Consider the following 20194-nt stretch of genomic DNA (forward strand, 5'->3'; position numbering starts at 1 on the left):
CTACTTGGCTTCTCCCTCATCAGGCTATTGTTTGTGACTCTAGGGTATCCTTTTGTACTTGTAGCAAAAGGTTGATTATGAAGTAATCTAACAGTCCCGATGTGGTTCAGTTATTCAGCAACCTATCCCGTGTTTACCTAAACCATGGCCTGGTAAATTGGCAATTACAGTATCTTTGGGTCGTTGTTTTTTAATAAATTCCTTTTAATTTCAGCATTAAACGCCAGATGTCGTGTTTCCAGGTTTCCAGTTTGGACCTAAGCCAAGCTGGAAAAGACATCCACTCAAGGCAAACAGCTAATGAGAATGTGTGCGGTGAACTAGGGGACTCGGTCCAGTTACCAAACCTAAGACTTTGGGCCCCCTGATCTAGTGCTGCAGGACCTTAGGGACCCCTTGCTAGAGTGGAGGATGAAGCAAAGCTACCATGTTTCCTACAGCATCCACCCCTCTCCAAAACATCCAGGTTTACGCTGTTTGTTTCTAAGAGTAAAAATTCCCGATAAGTGACTCATCATCACAACTTAAATAATGTACTAATTTCATTTGATAAGTAAATTGTCAACAGCCTTTAAAAATTGGTCATGTAATTAGTAAATCTATGCGTTTCGACCTCTTCTTCCATTTAGATGAAATAGTCATTAAGCCAGACTGTAATCAGACAGAAAGAATCTTGAAACCTTCCAGGCATTCTTTTTTCATCTCTCATTTGCCTCTTTAATTGCTACCTTTCTGTATTTTAGGCAGTAGTAGAGGTAAAATGCCCCTTTTCTTATTGTAAGAATTTAGCTTGTACTAAAATGTGTAACAAGTTCTGGAAACTTTCTTTTAAATGTTAAAATCCAAATTATTTTATCAAAAATCTATACATTGTGTTTTTATAGAGAGATGCTTGTAGCAGTTTGTTTTTTAATAGTAAAATTTTAGAAATACAAAATAAGGGAATGGTATTCCATTCAGTGGAGCAGCCAATTAGAATTGTTTACCAAAAGGTTTTAATAAAATCCAATGGCAGGATATGGAATTGTATATATAGGCCACAAACATAACTTTAGGTTTTTTTCTCTTTTTTAATTAAACACACATATGTAAAATCAAAGTCTAAAAACAAAATAATTAATTATGGTTATTTGATAGGTAATGGGCTTGTGAGTGATTTCTATTTTTTATATAGTTTATATTTTTTGAGTTTTCTGGGGAGTATAAATTATTATAATAATTAAAAATGCATGTGTGTTTGTATATATTTTAATGTAATCATTCAACACTTGAGCTGTTTAGAACTCAGCTATCTGAAAAATCTGGACCACTACTAAGATCCTGGAAGTAATAAAAAAAAAAAATTAACTCTGAGCAGCCAAAACTAATGTTAAAAACTCATAAAGTCAAGCATGATATGCCCCTCACTCAGGCCTATGTACTCTTACTTTGCACACAGTTCTCGGGCCATCCACCACAGGTGGGCACAGCGAGTCCGAAGCAGACATTAACAATAGACAAGGGCCTGCAGACGAGGGCAGTCTCAGGCGCACTGCCAGCCCGGTGGTGAGAGAGGACCCAGGGAAGCGTGGGTGAGGGCGGGAGAGCCTGGGACCCAGACTCAACGCCACTGAGAGTCCTGTCATCTCTTCCCCGTGTCACAGTTCAGTCATACGTGTTCATATCGATAGCCCAGCATTATCAAGAAGATCCCCTTCTCTTCAACTTACTCTAAGATTATAAGAAAGACTTTAATAAAAAGTTTCAAAAGGTCTTGTTACACGTGGCTAAAAATGGGGGAAAGACAACATGTGATTGAAGGGCATACTCTAGACATGGAGACTTTCCTGACTACTGGTAGTAACTGATTCCTTTACCATTCTCCAGGGGGAGCATTTTCCTGTTACTTGGGCTTTCCAAATTGTATCTGGTACTGTCATTACCTGGGTTCTCCAAAAAGTCTAAAGGAACTTTGATGTCAGGATGTCAGAAAATGCTAAAGTCTCTACCTTGCAAAGCCTTAGAATCCATCCATTAAGATAGGAGTAGCACCCCAGAGCTTAGAGACAGGCTGGGTGGGTTAAATGAGAAAGCCTGTGTAATGGCATTTAGCTTGAAGTCGGGCATTTCATTAGCATTTAGCAAGTGTTAGTTGAATCTGAATGTGATGTTCCCACTTGGGACGCAACAGACAGCGTGGGCTCTGGAGGCAGACAAAATCTAGTTCAGATGTGGGTTCTGCGGCCTTGAACAAACCACATAACCCATCCACCTGCCTACCTTTTCCACAAGGTAGATGTGAGGGTTCAGCTTTATTGATGGGCAAGAAAATCATGGCTCCCTTCCCACTATAGTTGAGGGGAGGGCTGGCACACTTTGTTTGTTTCCTGTTGTACAAAGTTGTAGAGAGCTTTCAGAGAGTCTCAGAATCTAAGAGGGCTACAAAACCCCCTTTCCTCTTGTGTTGTAAGCACAGCTTGTTGTGCCCAAGCCGGTTCTCCTGCCCTGCCTTTTATCAGCCCCCCTGCAGCCCAGCAGAGAAGCGGAACGGGGTGCTTGCAGGGTGGGGCCGGGTGGCAGGGGGCGAGTGGCAGTGGCAATGGGGATTATCATGTCGTTCACCCTTCATAGCCATGAGTGGTCAAGCCCCTGACCTCTGGCTGTATACCAGTGATAGCACCCTTCAGCATTCTAGACTGGTTCACGTGATGCGTCCCCCGCTCCTGGGCTGGGGTGGCGACTGAAAGCTTGGCCTGGCTGCCCAGAGTAGAAAGTCTGTGGGTGGTGCTGATGCTCTGTTTTGGTTTGATTCCCTAGGCCCCCTGCAAAATCATTTAGAGAGGGATACTGTCAGCAAGTGGTAGAGTAAAAACAACAAGGTTGGCAAAAATGTGTGGCTTACCCAATTACTGTGAGTTTTAACAACATATTAACTGAAAACCTAGATTAAGGCCAGTAGATTTTTCTCTGTTTCGTTTTGTTTCTCTTGAGAACTAAAAACAGTAATTTGCTGGTCTACTTGCCTTGTTTCCTATGCGCACCAGTGACCACCCCTAATTATGAAATCTCTCCTGGCACCAACACTTAAAGCCAAGCTACGGAGTCTGATGAGCCCATGGATTAGCAGCCTGGTGGTTGCCTTTTTGCAAGAAGAAAATAACCCTTTCTTAGGTGTCTGAGACCACAGGCATAATCGAACATCAGAAAAAATCTGAGAGAAGAGGGAGCAGGCAGCTGGTACGAGGGCTTGTGGCTGTGGACAGAGGTGGAAGGGGCCCTAGATCCTGCCTTCTTTTTCAGGGCACTTATCACAACTGTAATTTGACAATGTATTATTTTGGTAATTATGGCTGTCTTTCTCCTGCAAGACTGGAAGCTCCTCAGAGGCAGGCCTGCTCTGTCTTGCATGTTTCCCCTCCCCAAGGCCTGGCTCGTGTGATAGCTGTTTGGTGGGTGGGTTTAATTTCAAGCCTAGCCTCTGTGCCTGCCTCGTAGCTGCTGTTTTGCAAGCAGCCACTTCTCTGTATGTGTCCTTCTCTGAAGAATACAAGTCAAACGGATCTTGTGTTTGCACCTCCTTCTGTCTCTGGGTCCAGTCTGTTCATATCGGTGTATTGAGCTGACTGGCTTCATCCAAGTGTAATATCTAGAACAGTGATCCATACTCCAGGGTGGCTTGACTAGCACAGCATATAACATGACCATCATTTCCAGGGTCTAGATGCTCGATTTCCATTAACTCGTGATTATTTATTGTTTCACACTTAAGAGTAATAGTGTATACCCTGCTTTCTTGACAGGGTTTTTGTGAGAACCAAGTGAAACGATATATATGAAATTACTTTAGAAACGAAATGCTTTGTGTAGCGAAACAGTGATTGTTATTGCTGGCCCTAAAGTAGCTTCCTGAGACGGAAGTGAAGTTCAGGAGAAGGCACGGAAGACCAAGTATTGTCAGCCCTGTGTGTTTACACACGTGTGTAAGCCATGCGTGTTTACATAGCCTTATGAAGGAGAAGCCATTTTCCAAGTTACTGTTTCATTAAAAAAAATAGCTGGATATAGATATTAGATAGATAATAATCTCTGTTAGGTAGATATAGATACAGATACAAATCCCCGCTCTGCCAGTTCTGTAATGCATTTGGGTGTCAGAAAAGCTGTTGATCATTGAGTCGTGAGTCATGGGTTTTAGTTTAGCCTGCCACCACCTCCCTGAGGTTATCAGGAACAAGTCATTTAACTTCTCTGCCAAATAAGGATGCCTGCTTTATGAAGATAAAATAAGAGTTGAATATTTTTTTTAACATTTATTTATTTATTTTAGAGAGAGAGAGAGCACAAGCAGGGGGAGGGGCAAAGGGAGAGGGAGAGAGAGGATCCTGAAGCAGACTCCCCCACTGAGTGCAGAGCCTGATGCGGGGCTCAATCCCAGGACCCCAAAACCATGACCTGAGCCAAAACCAAGAGTCAGCTGCCCAACCGACTGAGCCACCCAGTGCCCTAAGAGTTGAATATATAAAACAAGAATAAGAATATTGATAGCACTTCAGGCCCTTGGGGTTGATTACGTCCCTCAGATACTTTTCTTTCAGATCCCATGCCTCCAGTTACTTCAGCTCTTCCCCACACGACATCGTTTCCATCCCCCATCCCACCCTGAGCACTGTCCTCTGGATATATTTTAGTGTGTCTTGTATCCTTCTTGAAGGAAGCTCTCAAACTTGAATTCAGAATGCTTCATGTTTTTTCTTGCATTTGGACACTACAATTAATACTAAGGTTGATTATTATCAATTTTTATTCTCTCAAACCTAAGTATGTCGTTTCCTGTCTCTGGGTCCAGAAGGCTTAGGCTGAGTTCGGAAGTTCAAAGTAACTTCTCGTTTTTGTTTGTCTTCCAGCGACAGACATCACACCTCCAGTGCAATCCCTGTTCCAAAGAGACAAAGCTCCGTATTTGGAGGCGCAGATGTAGGCTTCTCTGGGGGGATCCCGTCCCCAGACAAAGGACACCGAAAACGGGCCAGCTCAGAGAATGAGAGACTCCAGTACAAAACACCTCCTCCCAGTTACAACTCAGCACTCGCCCAGCCTGTTCCCGCCATCCCTTCCATAGGAGAGTCCGAGAGAAAGACAACATCTCTGTCCTCCTCCTTGGATACCTCCTTGGACCTCTCCAAAGAAAACAAGAAAAAAGGAGTTGATTTGGGTGACAGATTAAATGGAGGTCATGTGAGTGTGAACACTAGCCAGGAACAAGAAGAAGCCCTCTCTGGGCATGCAGCCACCGTCAACGGCACTCTGCTGCCCAGCGAGCAGGCTGGCTCCCCCGGCGTCCGCGTCCCGGGGGACTTCCGCCCGGTCTCAGAGCCCGAGCTCTGCTGTACTGTGGAGCAAGCGGAAGAGATCATCGGCATGGAAGCCACAGGTTTCACCTCAGGCGATCAGCTGGAAGCCTTTAACTGCATCCCGGTGGATAGTGCCGTGGCAGTGGAGTGTGACGAGCAAGTTCTGGGAGAATTTGAAGAGTTCTCCCGAAGGATCTATGCACTGAATGAAAACGTGTCCAGCTTCCGCCGGCCACGCAGGAGTTCTGATAAGTGAAGTGAGCAGACAGCCAGTAGGACCAGGACAGAGGCGCTGCCTAAAAGGAGGATAAAGCTGCACTGGTTACCCCTTGTAATAATTATGACACAAAATGAATATTAATGGAGGATATTCCTCAAAAAACAGACTTTGTAAATCAAGGAGGGACTCAGGATCATTGTGTATCAGTGGGCCAGACAAAGTTAGATTTTGCTTGCAAGATTTGCTTTTCAGGCCTGACGATTGTTTTAAGGCAAAAGTCACTCTCTAGCTCGAGTCACCTTATAGGTATTTGTCTGCTTTTTAATTTACACTTCTGTGCTATCCTCAGAGGGGAGATGATAATATATAAATAATATAATAAGCTCACTTTTAGTTTCTCATAAGCATTTGCCCTCACCATAGTTTATAAAGCTTGGGAAAACCAAATAATCCAAAAAAGGTTTTCACCATTTACTGAAAGACCTTTGACCATCCATGAGTTTGATGAATAAGAAGCACAATGGTCTCCTTACACCCAGGCCTCCCTGCCCCTGCCCCCAGTCACCCCATCTGCTGCCCCATCTTCACAGTGGATGGGTTGTGCACCCTGAAAACAGGACATCAGATTCACTGGTTCTTGAATGCAGAAGCCAACACCTTCCACCTCCTCAGCTCAGCCATACCTTGGTATAACCCTGAAATTAGAGGAAAAACCTCACCTCTGTGGTAGATCCCAGGGGATGCTCTAGGACATCCCCCCCCCCCCCAAGGTTACAACAGTCAGATGGCATCCAATCCCCTTTGGGGGCCAGAGTTTCTATGTGGGCAGATGCTGCAGTCAAAAACCAGGCGTGCTCTCTGGCAATGCACTCACCAGACAGAAATCCCTATATGTAAATTCCATGCTAATTTATTAAATTCCAGTTGGAAAGGAAGGTGCTGGATATGATGTAAAATCTGGAGAGAGTCAGGCTGTCCGATGTGCAGACCGCAGGGCAGTCGGGATAATTGGATGAAGAGGCTTAGATGAGGCGTAGATTCTATTGGTATGTGTGCAGGTGCATTCATAGTAAATTATGTTCTTGAAGTCCGATTTCATTCCTGGAGCTCAGATCTCATTTGCTATTGCTCTATACTTTATATACCCAAGGACATTGCCTCAGGGTTGCAAGCTCTTTAAGGAAAATTTATGCATATATCCATGTATTGTATAGAAGAATAAAAACTGAATTTGCTTCACTTGACCCGATTTGTTTTTTCCAGTTTTGACATTCATCTTGAAGCTGCATCTCCATGTTACATCATGACAGGGCGAGCCTGAACCGAAACCGCGGCTCTGTCCACAGCAGTGTCGTCGGCTTGAGTCGACACGGTTTGTGTAGCCACACAAACGCCCTCACACACGGACCGCCCGGGAGTCTGGCAACAACTGGGCTCCGAGGCCTCACGGTCCTTTTCGTGTGTTGTCTGAGCACTCTTGGGCTCAAGTTCTAATTGACAGCTACATTATCAAGCAGAATAGTTCATGTTGTTATTTTCCACATAAAGAGATCTCACTGAATCCATGCTTGACAGACAGACCCGACCTGCAAGCAATTAAGAGCTTTAACTTGATCTGGAGAAATCCATCTTATTCCACAGAAAGAGGCGGAACTCCTCCAGACCTAACGCAGAAGCCGTCTGTCGAGTCACAGCTTCTTCGCGGTGTACTGTCACTCATGTTAGAGTCCACGAGGGGGGAGATAGCTGTGGGCCTGTTGGAGCCTTCCAGTGAAATAACACCCACCCGCACCCCCCAAAAGGACAAGGTTTTGGAAGGGCTGTGTTAGTAGTGAACAATGGGAGGCGCATCACATGTGGCTTAAGGTCCACAGATGGGAGTGGACTTCAAACTTCATGCCAGACTTAAAGACCGGGTACACTGAGGTGCAGGCCCTGGAGCCTGGGTCTTGGCATCCCCCTGCTTGGATGAGCACCCCTAGTTACCATGTTCATCTCAGGTTCCACACAGCCAGACAGAACCCGGGGCTCTGGGGCTCTGTCAGTCTCCTGTCTGTGGACTTCCTGATTCTGGGACCCACAGCACGGAGCCTTGTCGCTGAATATCATTAGCTCAGAACCGGTTACCCATGCATTGGCTCGGTCCACACCGTGTTCAGTGACATTAGCCTCACAGCGCCACCACTAGGTTTGGGTTCCTTTGGTTTGGGTTTCAGGTTTTCGTTGCATTTGTTCGGTGCCTCCAGTTTCTGCCTTGCCTTGGGTAGAACCTGCAGTATTATATATCTCCAGGAGGAGCTCTGCTCAACATTTTCCAAAGCTGCAGAATTCGTTTTGCCTCTGTTTAAAGTGGCCAAGGCCAAAATATGGGATGAGTTACTATCTCCTACTAATCTTTTTAATTAGTCTCGTAAATCACTAAAAAATAAATAAAATCTGCTTTGAGGATATAAGCTGAAATGCAATTCACTGCTATCCATGTTGGAACTTCTAAGAGCCCTTTCCGTTTTCATGTAGCTGAGACAATTTTAACAGCCGGCAAATGTTATCAAATGAATATTTGATTGTGTTCTCTCTCTCCACTTCCCCTTGCCCACTTTAGAAATTCCAGAGATTTTTTTTCCCCCTCAGAATATTAGTTTTGGAAGATTGTATCCAGCTATATTTTTTTAGCAGTTCTAATGGTGCCCATTTATCTTGACCTAACCAGTTATTTAAATAATTTTTTAAACCACCACCAATAATAAATGGCATGTGAAACTGATCTGTTGGTAATTGGAAGAAAACTCAGCATCTGTATTTATAAAATAAAATTGATTAGTATTTATTTTGAGAGTAAAAGTGTATGTTATTTCCCTGCCATGTTTGAGTCCCGTCTTCATTGTTTTGAATTTCATGTTGAAGCTGAGTTAACTATGAAAACCTTGTTCGTAAAACAGTCAGCCAGCCATTTCACATTTACTGAGCTAGCTCTCTCTCTGTGAGGGACTGGGCTAAGCAAGGTTAATACAAAGATCAATAAGCCTTGGCCTCTGCCATGTGTTCTAGGGGTGGAGGGTAGGGGATGGGCGTGTTGTTGCGTTAGAATTCAGTGTGATCAATTCTGTGACGGAGAGATGTATAGCCAGGGTGTGGAATGCAGAGAAAGCTCACTGACTCAGGGATCGGGAAAGGTTCGTGGAGGTCATGCAGATGAAAGCTAGATGGGATGAAAGATGTCTAAGATATTGCAGGTGGAGGGCACAGCATGGGCAAAGGCCCAGAGGCAAGGCAGGGCCTCGAGTGTTTGCAAATTGGCAAGTTTTCCCCTGCTAGTGGCCTGAGTAGATGTGAAGAAAGGTGAGGAGAGATTGAATTGCAGGCCGGTGGGGAAGGCTGTCAGGTGCTGAGACAGGAGATTTAGACGCTTGCGGGGGGCGGCAGGGGGAGAGACACAGCTGGGAGGCACCCTTCCCAGGCGGTGAAGCAGAAGAGTAACTTGGTTAGATCTGAGTAGCAGCCGGCAGCCAAGTCGGGGCTGGACTTCAGTAGTGGTAAGCAGACTTGAGTCTGTTTAATCTTCTTTCCTATTTTGTTGTGAAAAAAAAAGTCTGTCTGAAAAAGAGGCGCCTCCTTGCGCCCTGATGTTTTCAGGGTAAGTACTGGGTCACGGGCAGGGCAGGTACTGGGCGGACACAGTGCAGCCAGCGTCTGATCTGCAGAAGCTGACTCCCAAGGCCCCGACTCAGCCACTTGGAACCTGTGACCCTGCTCAAGTCATTGAATTTTTAAGGGCCCCCACTCCTCCGGTGGTCCCTTTTGTCCTACAGGAGGGCCCCCGCCTAGTGACAGGATGCCCAAGACTTGTTCTCACCATTTCCTGTTCTAACACTTGGGCACAGCCACCTCATCTCTGAATCTGGCCCCTGCTCTGTGGCGTAGGGATGGTGCACCCCCCACCCCCACCCCATACGAGGTTGGATTTCGTGTTAGAAGAGATTAATATTTTTATGAAAGCACTTAGTGATCATTGCAAAGCACCATGCACATTGGGAGGAGTTAGTCCTTCAACAAGGATTTCTGGCATCATCTATACCAGGCCGTGGGGGGCGGTGGGGGGGGGCAACTGAAGTGCAGATATTTATTCTGTACACACTGAGAATGTGTCAGGGCTGAAACTGGGCTTTTGAAAAACTAAGCTCTAAACAAATGTCAAGTGTTCCGAAGTGTTTTAGTGGGTGGTATGGACACAGTGTTGAGACATGGTCTATAAGCCTAATTAGCTTAATTTGCATGTTTTTTAACACCTGGCAGATGAGCTTATTCAGGCCCACCTCATCCATAAATATTCTCTTAAACAGCTGCTGGCCGCCTCACCGCATGCTGAACTGGTGCCCAGAGCTCTTAATTTTGCTTGAAGTAGATAGAAGCTTTTTCTTTTTTTTTTCTCCCCCTCCTAGCGCATCTAATTACAGTTTTGTAGGTAGACAGCTCAGCCTTGTGGATTTTAAATGAATAAAAAACATGTCTATAAAATCATTGCACACATTTTAGAGGCTGGCGATGTCCGCAATCCAGAAGAAGAATGGTCTTGAATCTGGATAAAAGTGAGACAGACTGCCAGTTGGCGAGGCCGCCGCAGCCAGCCGAGCCCGGGGCACATCACAAGCGGGCCCGCGGCAGGCGGGCATCCCTTCGGTTCTGTCCAAGACACAACTGCAATCAGCTTCCCTCGGTCCCCGTTAATTACAGGCAGCAGATTCGGAGGAATGGAGGGTGCGAGTGGACAGAAATACGGGGTAACCTGACTCTCAAGAAGCAGATACAAGCAGGAAGGAAGCGGTCTGGATGTATGAGCAAGGAGCCCGCGGCCTGACAGATCCCAGCCAGCCTGCTGCTCACCGGCTGTGTGACCCAAACAAGGCCCTTGACTTCTCTGAGCCCATGTGATCCTCTGAAAAGTGAAGCCAGCTCCTTGCTCAGGTTTTCCCTTGTGCCCGGACAGAGGTTCTTCTTGCCTTAAGAGCAGTTTGGTATTCATTCTTCAAAACCTGCCTCGGCTGGCCTTGGGCTCCAGAGCATGGCAGAAAAGGAGAGGACCCTCCCGTGCCCCCTCTGCCTGTGGTGGAGAGCTTGGGGCTAAGCCACTTAACACAGCCTACTTCCGCTCAGGGATTTGTGTGCAGCAGAACAGCTACCACGCTGCCATCTGCTCAAGATCCTTGTGAAATCTATAACAAAAATTTTAAAAACTCAGCTAGAATGACTTCTACCGTTCCTAAAGATGGCCCTCTGTCCTCAGGAAAATGATAAATTTGTTTTAGTTTGATAGGACAATGCATAAAATATTTTAAGGGAAATGGTTGAACTAAGTTTTGATATTTTAAGAGAGAAACTCGTTCTCTCAAAATTTTACTTGCAAAAAAATGTTTACTTCACTTACAGGGAACAACCTGTTCCTTGAAGAAACAGGCATCACTTCGTGTCCACAGATTTCTTGCTCTTCAGGTGAGGGGCTTGGCCACACCTTGTTACTGTGCTGGGAGGGGACCCCCCTCCCCGCCCCAGGCTACCTTTCATGCGGATGGTACGGGAGCTTTTGCTCATGCAATAGAGGTCTCTAAAGCTTGCTGACCTCGAGGCCACACCCTTTGCTTCCAGAAACCTTCCAGTTGCCTTGACCGCTCTGTCCCCAGCCCTGTCTGAGCTCTCTGGTGGCACATGGCGGGTGCTCCTGAAGTTGGGGGCATGGGAGAATGAGAGCATAGAGGTGAGGATTTTGTAAGTCACCTGCGCCTGTCTCTTGGTCCCTTGGGAGCTCTGTGGGGGCCCAGCGTGCCCAGAGTCGGCCTCAAAAATCACCGGCGACCTTTAGAGGCAGAACTGTCCATGGATTAGCTGAGACTCTGGAGCGGGGCTTTTGTAAACAGTAAAAAGAGGTGCACGTTTGAGGGATTATCACAGTTTCAGTACACACCCTGAGTGGGATGAGCCACCACCAGCTGGGAAACCAGTGCAGGGGCTGAGCCTGCCGCCCTACAGATACCTGCACTTCGACGCCGTGACTCCTCAAACGTGTGGTGTGTCCTGTCCCACCCCAGCCGCTTCCATGATAGCATCTGACGCCGAGGACAGCCGCGGGGAGACGGGGGCATGTGTTACCATCACCACCTGACCAGGAAGCCCACAGAAGGCCCCTGAGGGCGGGTGACCCGCCCGAGATCACGCAGATCCCAGAGCCACACTGGGGCGAAACCAAACCCTGACCCCTCCCCAGAGCCCCTTCTGCACCCTGTGCCTTATCAAGGCCCCGTATGTAGCCAGCTCCCTCTGCCCGGCCATCTGAACACCCTGCCAGCTACAGTAGCTCTTCCCCGTTCAGGAGCCCCTTGCTAAGGAGGACATTCCTGCCCAAGCAGTAGAAGAAGTCCGCACCTCATGAGCATTGTGTTGTGAGGTGGATTGCAACTTTCCAGGGACTGGAAATGTCCATTTGTAACTGTCAGAAATGTGGTGTAGCTGTCAAAGCTCACGGGTTCAGCCGTGTGAAGTGTGACTCACAGACACGTAAGATACAGGGAGCCAGAGGGTCACCTTTGAGGACGCACCTTAGCTGCGTCCAACAGGTATGTCAAGGGGATCAAATGGGGGCAGGGCTACCAGCCAGGGCAAGAGGCTGGAGAGAAGGAATTTCCGGGGCCCTGTATTTATCTCTTCATGCCACAGGCAGTTACTGTCCGCACCCTGCACGCTTGGAGGACCAGTGAGGGGGCCGGGGCAGTGGTAGTGAGAGCGGGGACAGCCTGTGTAGACAGCACTCCCAAGAAGTTTACCTGTAAAGAAATGGAGAGAAATAGCGTGGAAGCTGGAGAGGAATGTGAGGCCGAGGGCAGATCTCGTGTAAGTGCTAATGGGAGGAAACCAGGAGGCAGTAGCCGGGAGCAGGTGAAGGTTCAGGAAGAAGACAGAGCAATGAGAGGAGCAAGGTCTCAGAGCAAATGGGAGGGGGTTGGGGAGAGGGGAGCCCCGGGGGTGGTGCAGACATTACCTGGGTCAGAGGGGGACAGGAGGAAGGCAGGGAGGGCAGGACTGGACTAGAGCGCCCTTCTGCAGAGGGTGGGAGCTGCGGTTTTCCCGCCTAGCCCCTGACGCCCGACGCCTGGGACCGCAGCCTGATGGGATGACTGTCCCAGGGTACAGGCAGGTGGCGGCGGCTTTCCAGCCTTTTGAGGGCGATTCCTGAGGCTCAGGGGCAAGGACTGGCTGGCTGCCCAGGGAGGGGGCAGCCAGTGGCTGGGGTCTCTGCCTGGATTGCAGTCACCTCCTCCCTGGTGGCGGCCTTCAGCCATCCTCCACGCTCCCTAGACACAGCTCGAACCCTCCAGAACTGTTACCTACAGGAAAGAGACAGATACTACCTACTCTGCCAGATGGATTGTACTCCGCTAAGTTAACCGAATTGCTGATGAGGGGAAAATTCTCGTACTGAAATATTCCAAGTAAAAAGATCCAGAAGGGATAATGGAACTAAACTATAACCACGATGCAACTCCTAATGAATCTGATGCGTCTAAGACAATGATGGGCGGTGACTGCCCATGTCACAGAGCGAGCCAGGCATTTACACCTCCTGATGGAAGAACACCACACCCATGAAGTACTCTTGGCAAAAGTTTGACCCTAAGTAGGGTCAAAGCTCTCTCTGTGATGTCCCTTGTAATGGACACTGACCCCGTATGGCTACTAAGCAATTGCAAAGTGGCTAGTTCAAACTGAGGTGTGCTGTGAGTGTAAAATACACCCCGAATTTTCAGAGTTAGTACAAAAATAGAATGATAATTTTATATTAATTTTCATATTGACTGCATGTTGGAATGATATTATTTTGCATATACTGACTTAAGTAAAATATAACTAATTTCATCTGTTTCTTTTACTTCTTAAAATGTAACTACTAGGGGCACCTGGGTGGCTCAGTCGTTAAGCATCTGCCTTCGGCTCAGGTCATGATCCCAGGGTCCTGGGATCAAGCCCCGCATCAGGCTCCCTGCTCCGCAGGAAGCCTGCTTCTCCCTCTCCCACTCCCCCTGCTTGTGTTCCTTCTCTCGCTGTCTCTCTCTCTGTCAAATAAATAAATAAAATCTCAAAAAAAAAAAGTAACTACTAGAAAATTTAAAAGTACACATGTAATTTGCATTTGTGACTCACCTTATATTGCACAGAACAGCTCTGGATCTAACAACCAGTTTATAGGAAAAGCAGAGGGCAGATGAGCATGTTAACACCTGGAAAATGCAGTCAGCAAAATCTAGACAGTGGGAAACCCTGCAGGACAAATAACCTGGTTTCTCCAATATATTGTAAGAAAATATAGAAACAAAGAGGGGAAAACCTCTTAAAAAGAGACTCAATATCTTTGAGGCATATCAATCAATCCTGTGATGAACCTGGTTTGGTTCTCATACACTGAACAAACTGAAAAGAAAAATTAAGGGATAATCAAAATACAAATACTGACTACATATTTGATTGTCTTAAGGACATGTTATTTTTTTAGGTGTGATATAGTGATAGAAAAAAATAATATAACATTTTTTTTAAAGTCCGTTTTCTCTTAGAGATGCATACTGAAATATGTGCAGGTGAAAGGCAGGTGTCTGAGTTTGAGGGTGTGGTGTGTAGTGGGGTGTAGATGATACAGGATTGGTCGTGGATGATGGGTGACAGGCAACTGGGGGCCCATTACTCCCCCCCAGTGCCTCCTGGCCTGCACCTGGCCCTCCAGCCAGTTGGATGCTTGTCATTCCCAGAATGCCCCTGCTCCTGCATCTCCCAGAGCCTAGAATATATTTCCCTGTCGCCCACAGCAAACTTCTGTTCATCCTATAAGCCAAGGGTCAGCCATTCTCCTTTCTTCATTGAAGTCCTCCCTGCCCTCTGCCCCGGCCTCCGCCTCCAGCCCACAACAGGTAGGCCACCCTCCCGTGTGCTACTCTGCCTGTGCGTGCTCCCACCACAGCCCTTCGTACACTTTTCCTAGGTGTGTGTCTCCCCGTCGGTCACCTCCAGGAGGCTGCGAGCTCCCAGAGGACAGGCATTTTGTTTAGGGAACAGCTAGCGCCCAGGAAGGTTTGCTCAGTCAGTGTCAGTGTGCTGCGTGCCCATTGTACAGATGAGGCAGCTGAGGCCCAGAGAAGTCAGTGTCACAGCCGCGTCCCTAGAGCCAAAACCAGAACTTGAGTCCTGTCTCTGCACTCCATCAGGGCCCCAGGCCCGGGTCCCTTCCTGCCATCCTTCATTCATTTAGCATAGATTGGGCGCCCCCTGTTGGTCTGCACTGGCCAAACAGATCATGGGGCCGGGACGAGGAAGGAAACCCAGAGGTGACCGTTGGAGTATGACACGGAGGAGCCACTTTGTCCTGGGATCTCAGCAAGCTCATTGCAGAAGTCAAATTTAAACAGATCAAAGCCACGGAGAACCCATTGCAGCCAACGGAAGAGCACATGCGAAGCTTTGGACTAGAAAGGAGCCTAGCACGTGTGAAGGACTCAAGGATGACCATGGGGCTAGAGGAGAGTGACGGGCCAGGGCGCTGGAGAGGCGCGCAGCGGCCAGGCCACAGACAAAACCCTCCCCCTCTCAGGACTGTTTGCTTCCAGTTAGGTTTTATAGTCTTGATGATTTTTTAAGAATAGAAGTACATCCTGCCCCCTCCGGCTGGCCCCTGCCTTTGTGCAGGCCCTCCCACTGGCAGGAGGAATTCTACCGTAGCCGGCAGGTTCAGATGTGCAGCCACGGCCCAGGCGTGCAGGGACGTAACTCGATTTCCCCATAACTGTTCTTCAACCAAGCTCATTACGCCCTTTCAGCTGCGGGCAGAAAACCCCTGATGGTGCCACTTAGAGGCAACTCAGCGATCTTTGGTTAAAGCTTAATCTCTTCGGGCTAAGGGTTCAAATTCCCAAATCCTCCCTGATTCCGCCCTTCACCCACTCTGGCCCCAGGTCTGGGGCTTCCGACGAGAGGCTCTCGGACCTGCCCATGGTGCGGCTCATTCGGGTGTTGGCTGCGGGCCTCCACGGCTCAGGTTCTTCCGAGGTTCTGGTCTCTGGGTCCTTACACCCTGTGTCATTCTTCCCCTGGCCCAGACCCTCTCGGCCCTGCTTGCCTGCCTTGGGGACTCAGGCCACCTGGCCCCCTTTCTCTCGCTGCCCTGAGGTTGCCCTCAGGCCCCCCTGCCTAGACTTCCCCCCTCTGCTAGGTGGCTGCCAGACACCCTGAGGAACACGGCTCTTCTGGGAAGGCTCTCCTAGGTCTTCCTGGCAGACCCTAGACCCTTGGGTCCCTTGTCTTGGACTGCCCCAAACCTACCTCCTGCTTAGACCCCGGATGGGGGCAGGGTTGGAGGGAAGGGCTCCTCTCAGGCTCTACCAGTCTTTTGACTTTGGGGTCTAGCTTTGCCCCTTCCAAATAAGGCACCCCGAGGCTCTCCCAACTTTCACTTCCCTTTTTAGAGGTGGGAAGACATTTCTACATCACCAGCCTATACTCTTCTCCCCTCATGGCCTCTATTTTTTTTTTTAATTTTTAATTTTATTTTTATGACCCTACGCTCAAGGTTCTCCAGGCTCCAGGCTTGTCTGGTCAGGATTTACAAATCCTTTTCTTGCTCAACAAAGCCTGGCCTTGCAACGAAAGCCCGGCTTTTGGGACATTCGACCCTTCAGTTCCCTTTATTGTGCTGGACGGTATCCACTCTCTCCTGGAGGCAGTAAACGGGGGGGCAAGCAGAGGGGTCAAAGGCATGACAAACACCTCGCTGAACGCTCCGCTGCTCTCGCCCCATTGAGCAGGGACGACGGGGGCAACTGGACCAGTAACCAAGCGTTCCTGCTGAGTGAAGTCCAAATGACGTCAGGGCCTGTGGCCCCGAGGAACCCCAGAAGTTCAGAGGCAGGGAACTGTGGGAGAAGCGAGTCGTCGTCGGTGTAGGGACATACCAGAGGCTGAAGAACTTGCTAGTGCGTTCGGGCAGTGCTGGTCACATGACGGCGGTGACGTAGTTTTGGCAAAAACGTCGTCCGTCACATTAGACTCCTATTGCTACTATGAATTTAATGGGCTTTGTAGTTTTGTGTGGTCTAAATTTGTAAACTTGTTTTGGTTTTTGGTTGTAGGAGAGCTATAAACATTAGCTTATATTTGGTGTTTTGTTTGTCCAATGTTCTTGAGAGTAAAACTGGAAGGGTGGGATAGTCTATACTGGATGAGCTTTCCTTGCAGTTGTTCACCAGCCGCCCCCCCCAGCCCCCCAACAAAACAAAACAGGATCCAGGAGGAAATGTCAGGGTCTTCACTTCGGGGTTGGGCCATACCTGCCCGTCCCCGAGATAGGAGGGGGACAGGCTGTAGGAAAGGCCGCATTCACCTGCCCCCAGCCTTGGCCTTTGTTCTAGATCCTTGAGTGTCCTCTGTGGCCAACACCTCTGTTCCAAAGGCTCTCCCCTCCCTTCTATTTCCCTGGATGCCTTTAATTCCTGGGTTCTCCTCCCCTTTGGGGTTTCACTTTTTCTTCCCCTCAGCCTCTGGAGGGGCTGGGCAGAAGGAGAGGAACTTTGGGTTCTGCCGGCCGAGCATCACCAGACAGCCTGATCATCCGCAGGGCCTGGATGGGGCCCCTCCTAGCATCATTGCGCCAGAAGAGTTTCTGTCTCTCGCTTCACCTTGGCCACATTCCCAAATGCTCCTTTTGATTTCTGGCTTCAGTGTATGCCAGGCCCTGGGAAGGGGATGGAAAGGGAAGGAAAAGATCCTATGCTGGCACAGACTTGTTTAGGCAATATTATAAATAAAAATAAGTTTTGAACCTTAGGGGATCCACAGGAATTTTTAACCTTAAAAGAGTCTGTACCTTACTTTTTGTATGGTGTCACGGGTCTTACTAGGGATTGTGAACTTTGCCTTAGGGCAGTGGGAAACCTTTGAAGGGTCTTAAGCATGGGGAGTGACATGCTCTAGGATATGTTTTAAAGAGAATGCAGTGGGAGAAACTTCTGGTAACAGTGGCGGTATGAAGTGAATGCATGAACCTTCCTGAAGATAACAATTATGAAATCTGGACAAAATTTAAAAACAAAACAAAACAACCATTGAAAGGTTCTGGGAAGTATCTCAAAACAGACAGAAGCCAGAGGAAAGTTTACTCTTGAAAAACTGCCCCTGGACAATGCAAGAATCATGATGGTGCTCCCCACACTCCACCGCTGTAGCGGGCGGAACACAGCCTCGCCTCCTTCGGTTGCGGAGAGTGGAGTTCAGAGCCTTAGGAGCCGCTAGAAATTTAAAGGGGAAATTCTGGAAGTGAGAGAATTGCAGAAGGTCTAAGACCCCAAATCTGAGCATAAACGCTGTCCACATCATTAGCCCAATGCTAGAGGGCCTTATGGAAAAATAAGCAGGGAGCAGAGAGGAATCCACCCTTGCAAGACAGAGCTACACCGGACCGGGAAGATGTGTGAGTACGCCGCTTTTAAGAAAGAGTGAATTTTCCCAACCTGTGTGCAAAGCAGGTAGCAGAAAGCTCAAGCCTTGCTGGCTTGAGCTGTCAGAGTACAGAATCCAAGACTGGCAGAACTGCTGGAAATTTAGGGGACAAGCCACAGAAACAAGGGAACCACCAAAAAGTGAGCACCCAAATCTGAATATAAACTGCCCCAATGCTTGGATGATTGCCAACTTATAGAGGTTTGGGGAGAAGACCCCTGGAAGTCAGGAGTTTAAAAAAAAAAAAAGCAGCGTGGAAGTTGTAACAGAGATATCTGTTACTGCACACTGTGGAGGGGACAGAGTTTGTAGTTTGAATCGAGGCAAATTAACTGCTCACCAGAATCAACACCAAGAGTTATCAGAAGAGTACAACGGAACCCAGAATTACTACAATGTCTAGTTTTCAGACTGCGGAGAAACAGGAAAATGTGACCCATACTCAGGGAAAACAAAACAAAACAAAAGACAAACAAGCAGCTAAATAGGACACAGATGCTGGATTTAGCAAACATTTCAAAGCAGCTTTTATACATTCAGTAAAAGGAAAATATGTTCAAAGATTTAAAGAAAAAAACGGTCTTAATGAATGAAGAGAAAGAGAATCTCAACAGAGAAGTGGAAATTATGTGTGTGTGTGTGTATATATATATAACTAAATGGAAATTCCAAAACTGAAAAGTACAATCATTGAGATGAAAAATTCACTGGCTGAGCTCAACAATAGATTGAAGATGGTCGTAAAGAAGAATCACTGATCACGCAGACAGATGAATAGAAATCACTTAATCTGAAAAGAGAAGAAAGATTGAAGATTGAAAACTTGAGGGATATCATGAGGTTTAAAATCTGTGTAATTGGAATTCCAGAAGGAAAAGAGAGAGAGATAAAATGGCAGGAAAATGTATTAATACATACTGGCCAAAAACTCCCCAAATTTGGTGAAAAACTAACTTTAAGAGCTAAGAATCTCAACAAATCCCAAGGAGAGAAGCACAGAGAAAATCACTTTTAGGCACATAAGTCAAACTGATGAGGGGCTCCTTGGTGGCTCAGTTGGTTAAGCCTCTGACTTCGGCTCAGGTCATGATCTTCGCGTCCTGGGATTGAGCCCTGTGTCGAGCCCCATGTCAAGCCTCAAGTCAGGCTCTGTGCTTAGCAGGGAGTCTGTTTCTCCCTCTCCCTTTCCCTATACTCGTCCCCCTACTCAGGTATGCCCTCTCTCTCTCTCTCGATCTCTCTCTCAAATAAACAAATAAAATCTAAAAAAAAAAAAAAAAATAGTCAAACTGATGAAAGCCAAAGTTAAGGAGAAAATCTTGAAAGCAGCCAGAACAAAAAATACCTTGTGTACAGAACAGTGATACAATTAGTGATCCATTTCTCATCAGAAACAGTGGATGTTAGAAGATATTGAAACAACACGTTCAAAGTGCTGAAAGAAAAAACTGTCACAGATAATTCTATATTTAGCAAGCCATCCTCCAAAAATGAAGATAAAATAAGACATTTTAAGATAAATAAGTAAGGAGATAATTTATGACCAGGAGTTCTTCATGACCAGAAATGCTAAAGGAAGTTCTTCAGACTAAAGGGAACTCAGATCTACAGTAAGGAAAGAAGAGAACTGGAACTGATAAATATGTGGGTCAATGAAAAGGTTACATATATATTTTGGGGGCTTATAAAGTATGTACATGTAATTGACAACAAAAGCATTAAGGAGAGTGGGGAATAAATAGAAATATATTATTGCAACATTCCTAAATTAAGTAATTCATTAACTCCAAGTAGACTCTGATAAAGATATGTGTGTGTGTATATATATATATATATATATATATATAATGTTCATATGAATATAATAAAGATGCATATTGTAAGCTGTAGAGCAACCACTAAAAGTTATGCAAAGAGATATGGCTAGAAAGCCACTAAAAATGGAATAAAATAAAATGGAATACTAATATATCTGGTTAACTCAACAGAAAGCCAGAAAGGAGGAACTAAGGAACAAAACCCACAAAAGACATACAGCAAAGTGACAGACTAAAAATATTCCTTTTTTTTTTTTTGAAGATTTATTTGAGAGCACAGGGGATGGTGGAGAGAGGGAGAG

General features: G+C 46.9%; 1 protein-coding gene across 2 annotated transcripts in view; it reads left to right on the forward strand.

The window, feature by feature from the left end:
* The window catches only part of UVRAG (UV radiation resistance associated), a 320861-nt gene extending 312517 nt beyond the window's left edge, over positions 1 to 8344 (forward strand). For both annotated transcript variants that reach the window (XM_032427162.1, XM_032427163.1), the window contains one exon: positions 4884 to 8344. In XM_032427162.1, the coding sequence (XP_032283053.1) occupies positions 4884 to 5586 (703 nt within the window). In that variant the 3' untranslated portion in view covers positions 5587 to 8344. The remainder of the gene's footprint in view (positions 1 to 4883) is intronic.
* Positions 8345 to 20194: the final 11850 nt, after the last annotated feature.

Source organism: Phoca vitulina, unplaced genomic scaffold, assembly GCF_004348235.1.
Source record: "Phoca vitulina isolate PV1807 unplaced genomic scaffold, GSC_HSeal_1.0 scaffold36, whole genome shotgun sequence".
In the NCBI taxonomy this organism is placed as follows: domain Eukaryota; kingdom Metazoa; phylum Chordata; class Mammalia; order Carnivora; family Phocidae; genus Phoca; species Phoca vitulina.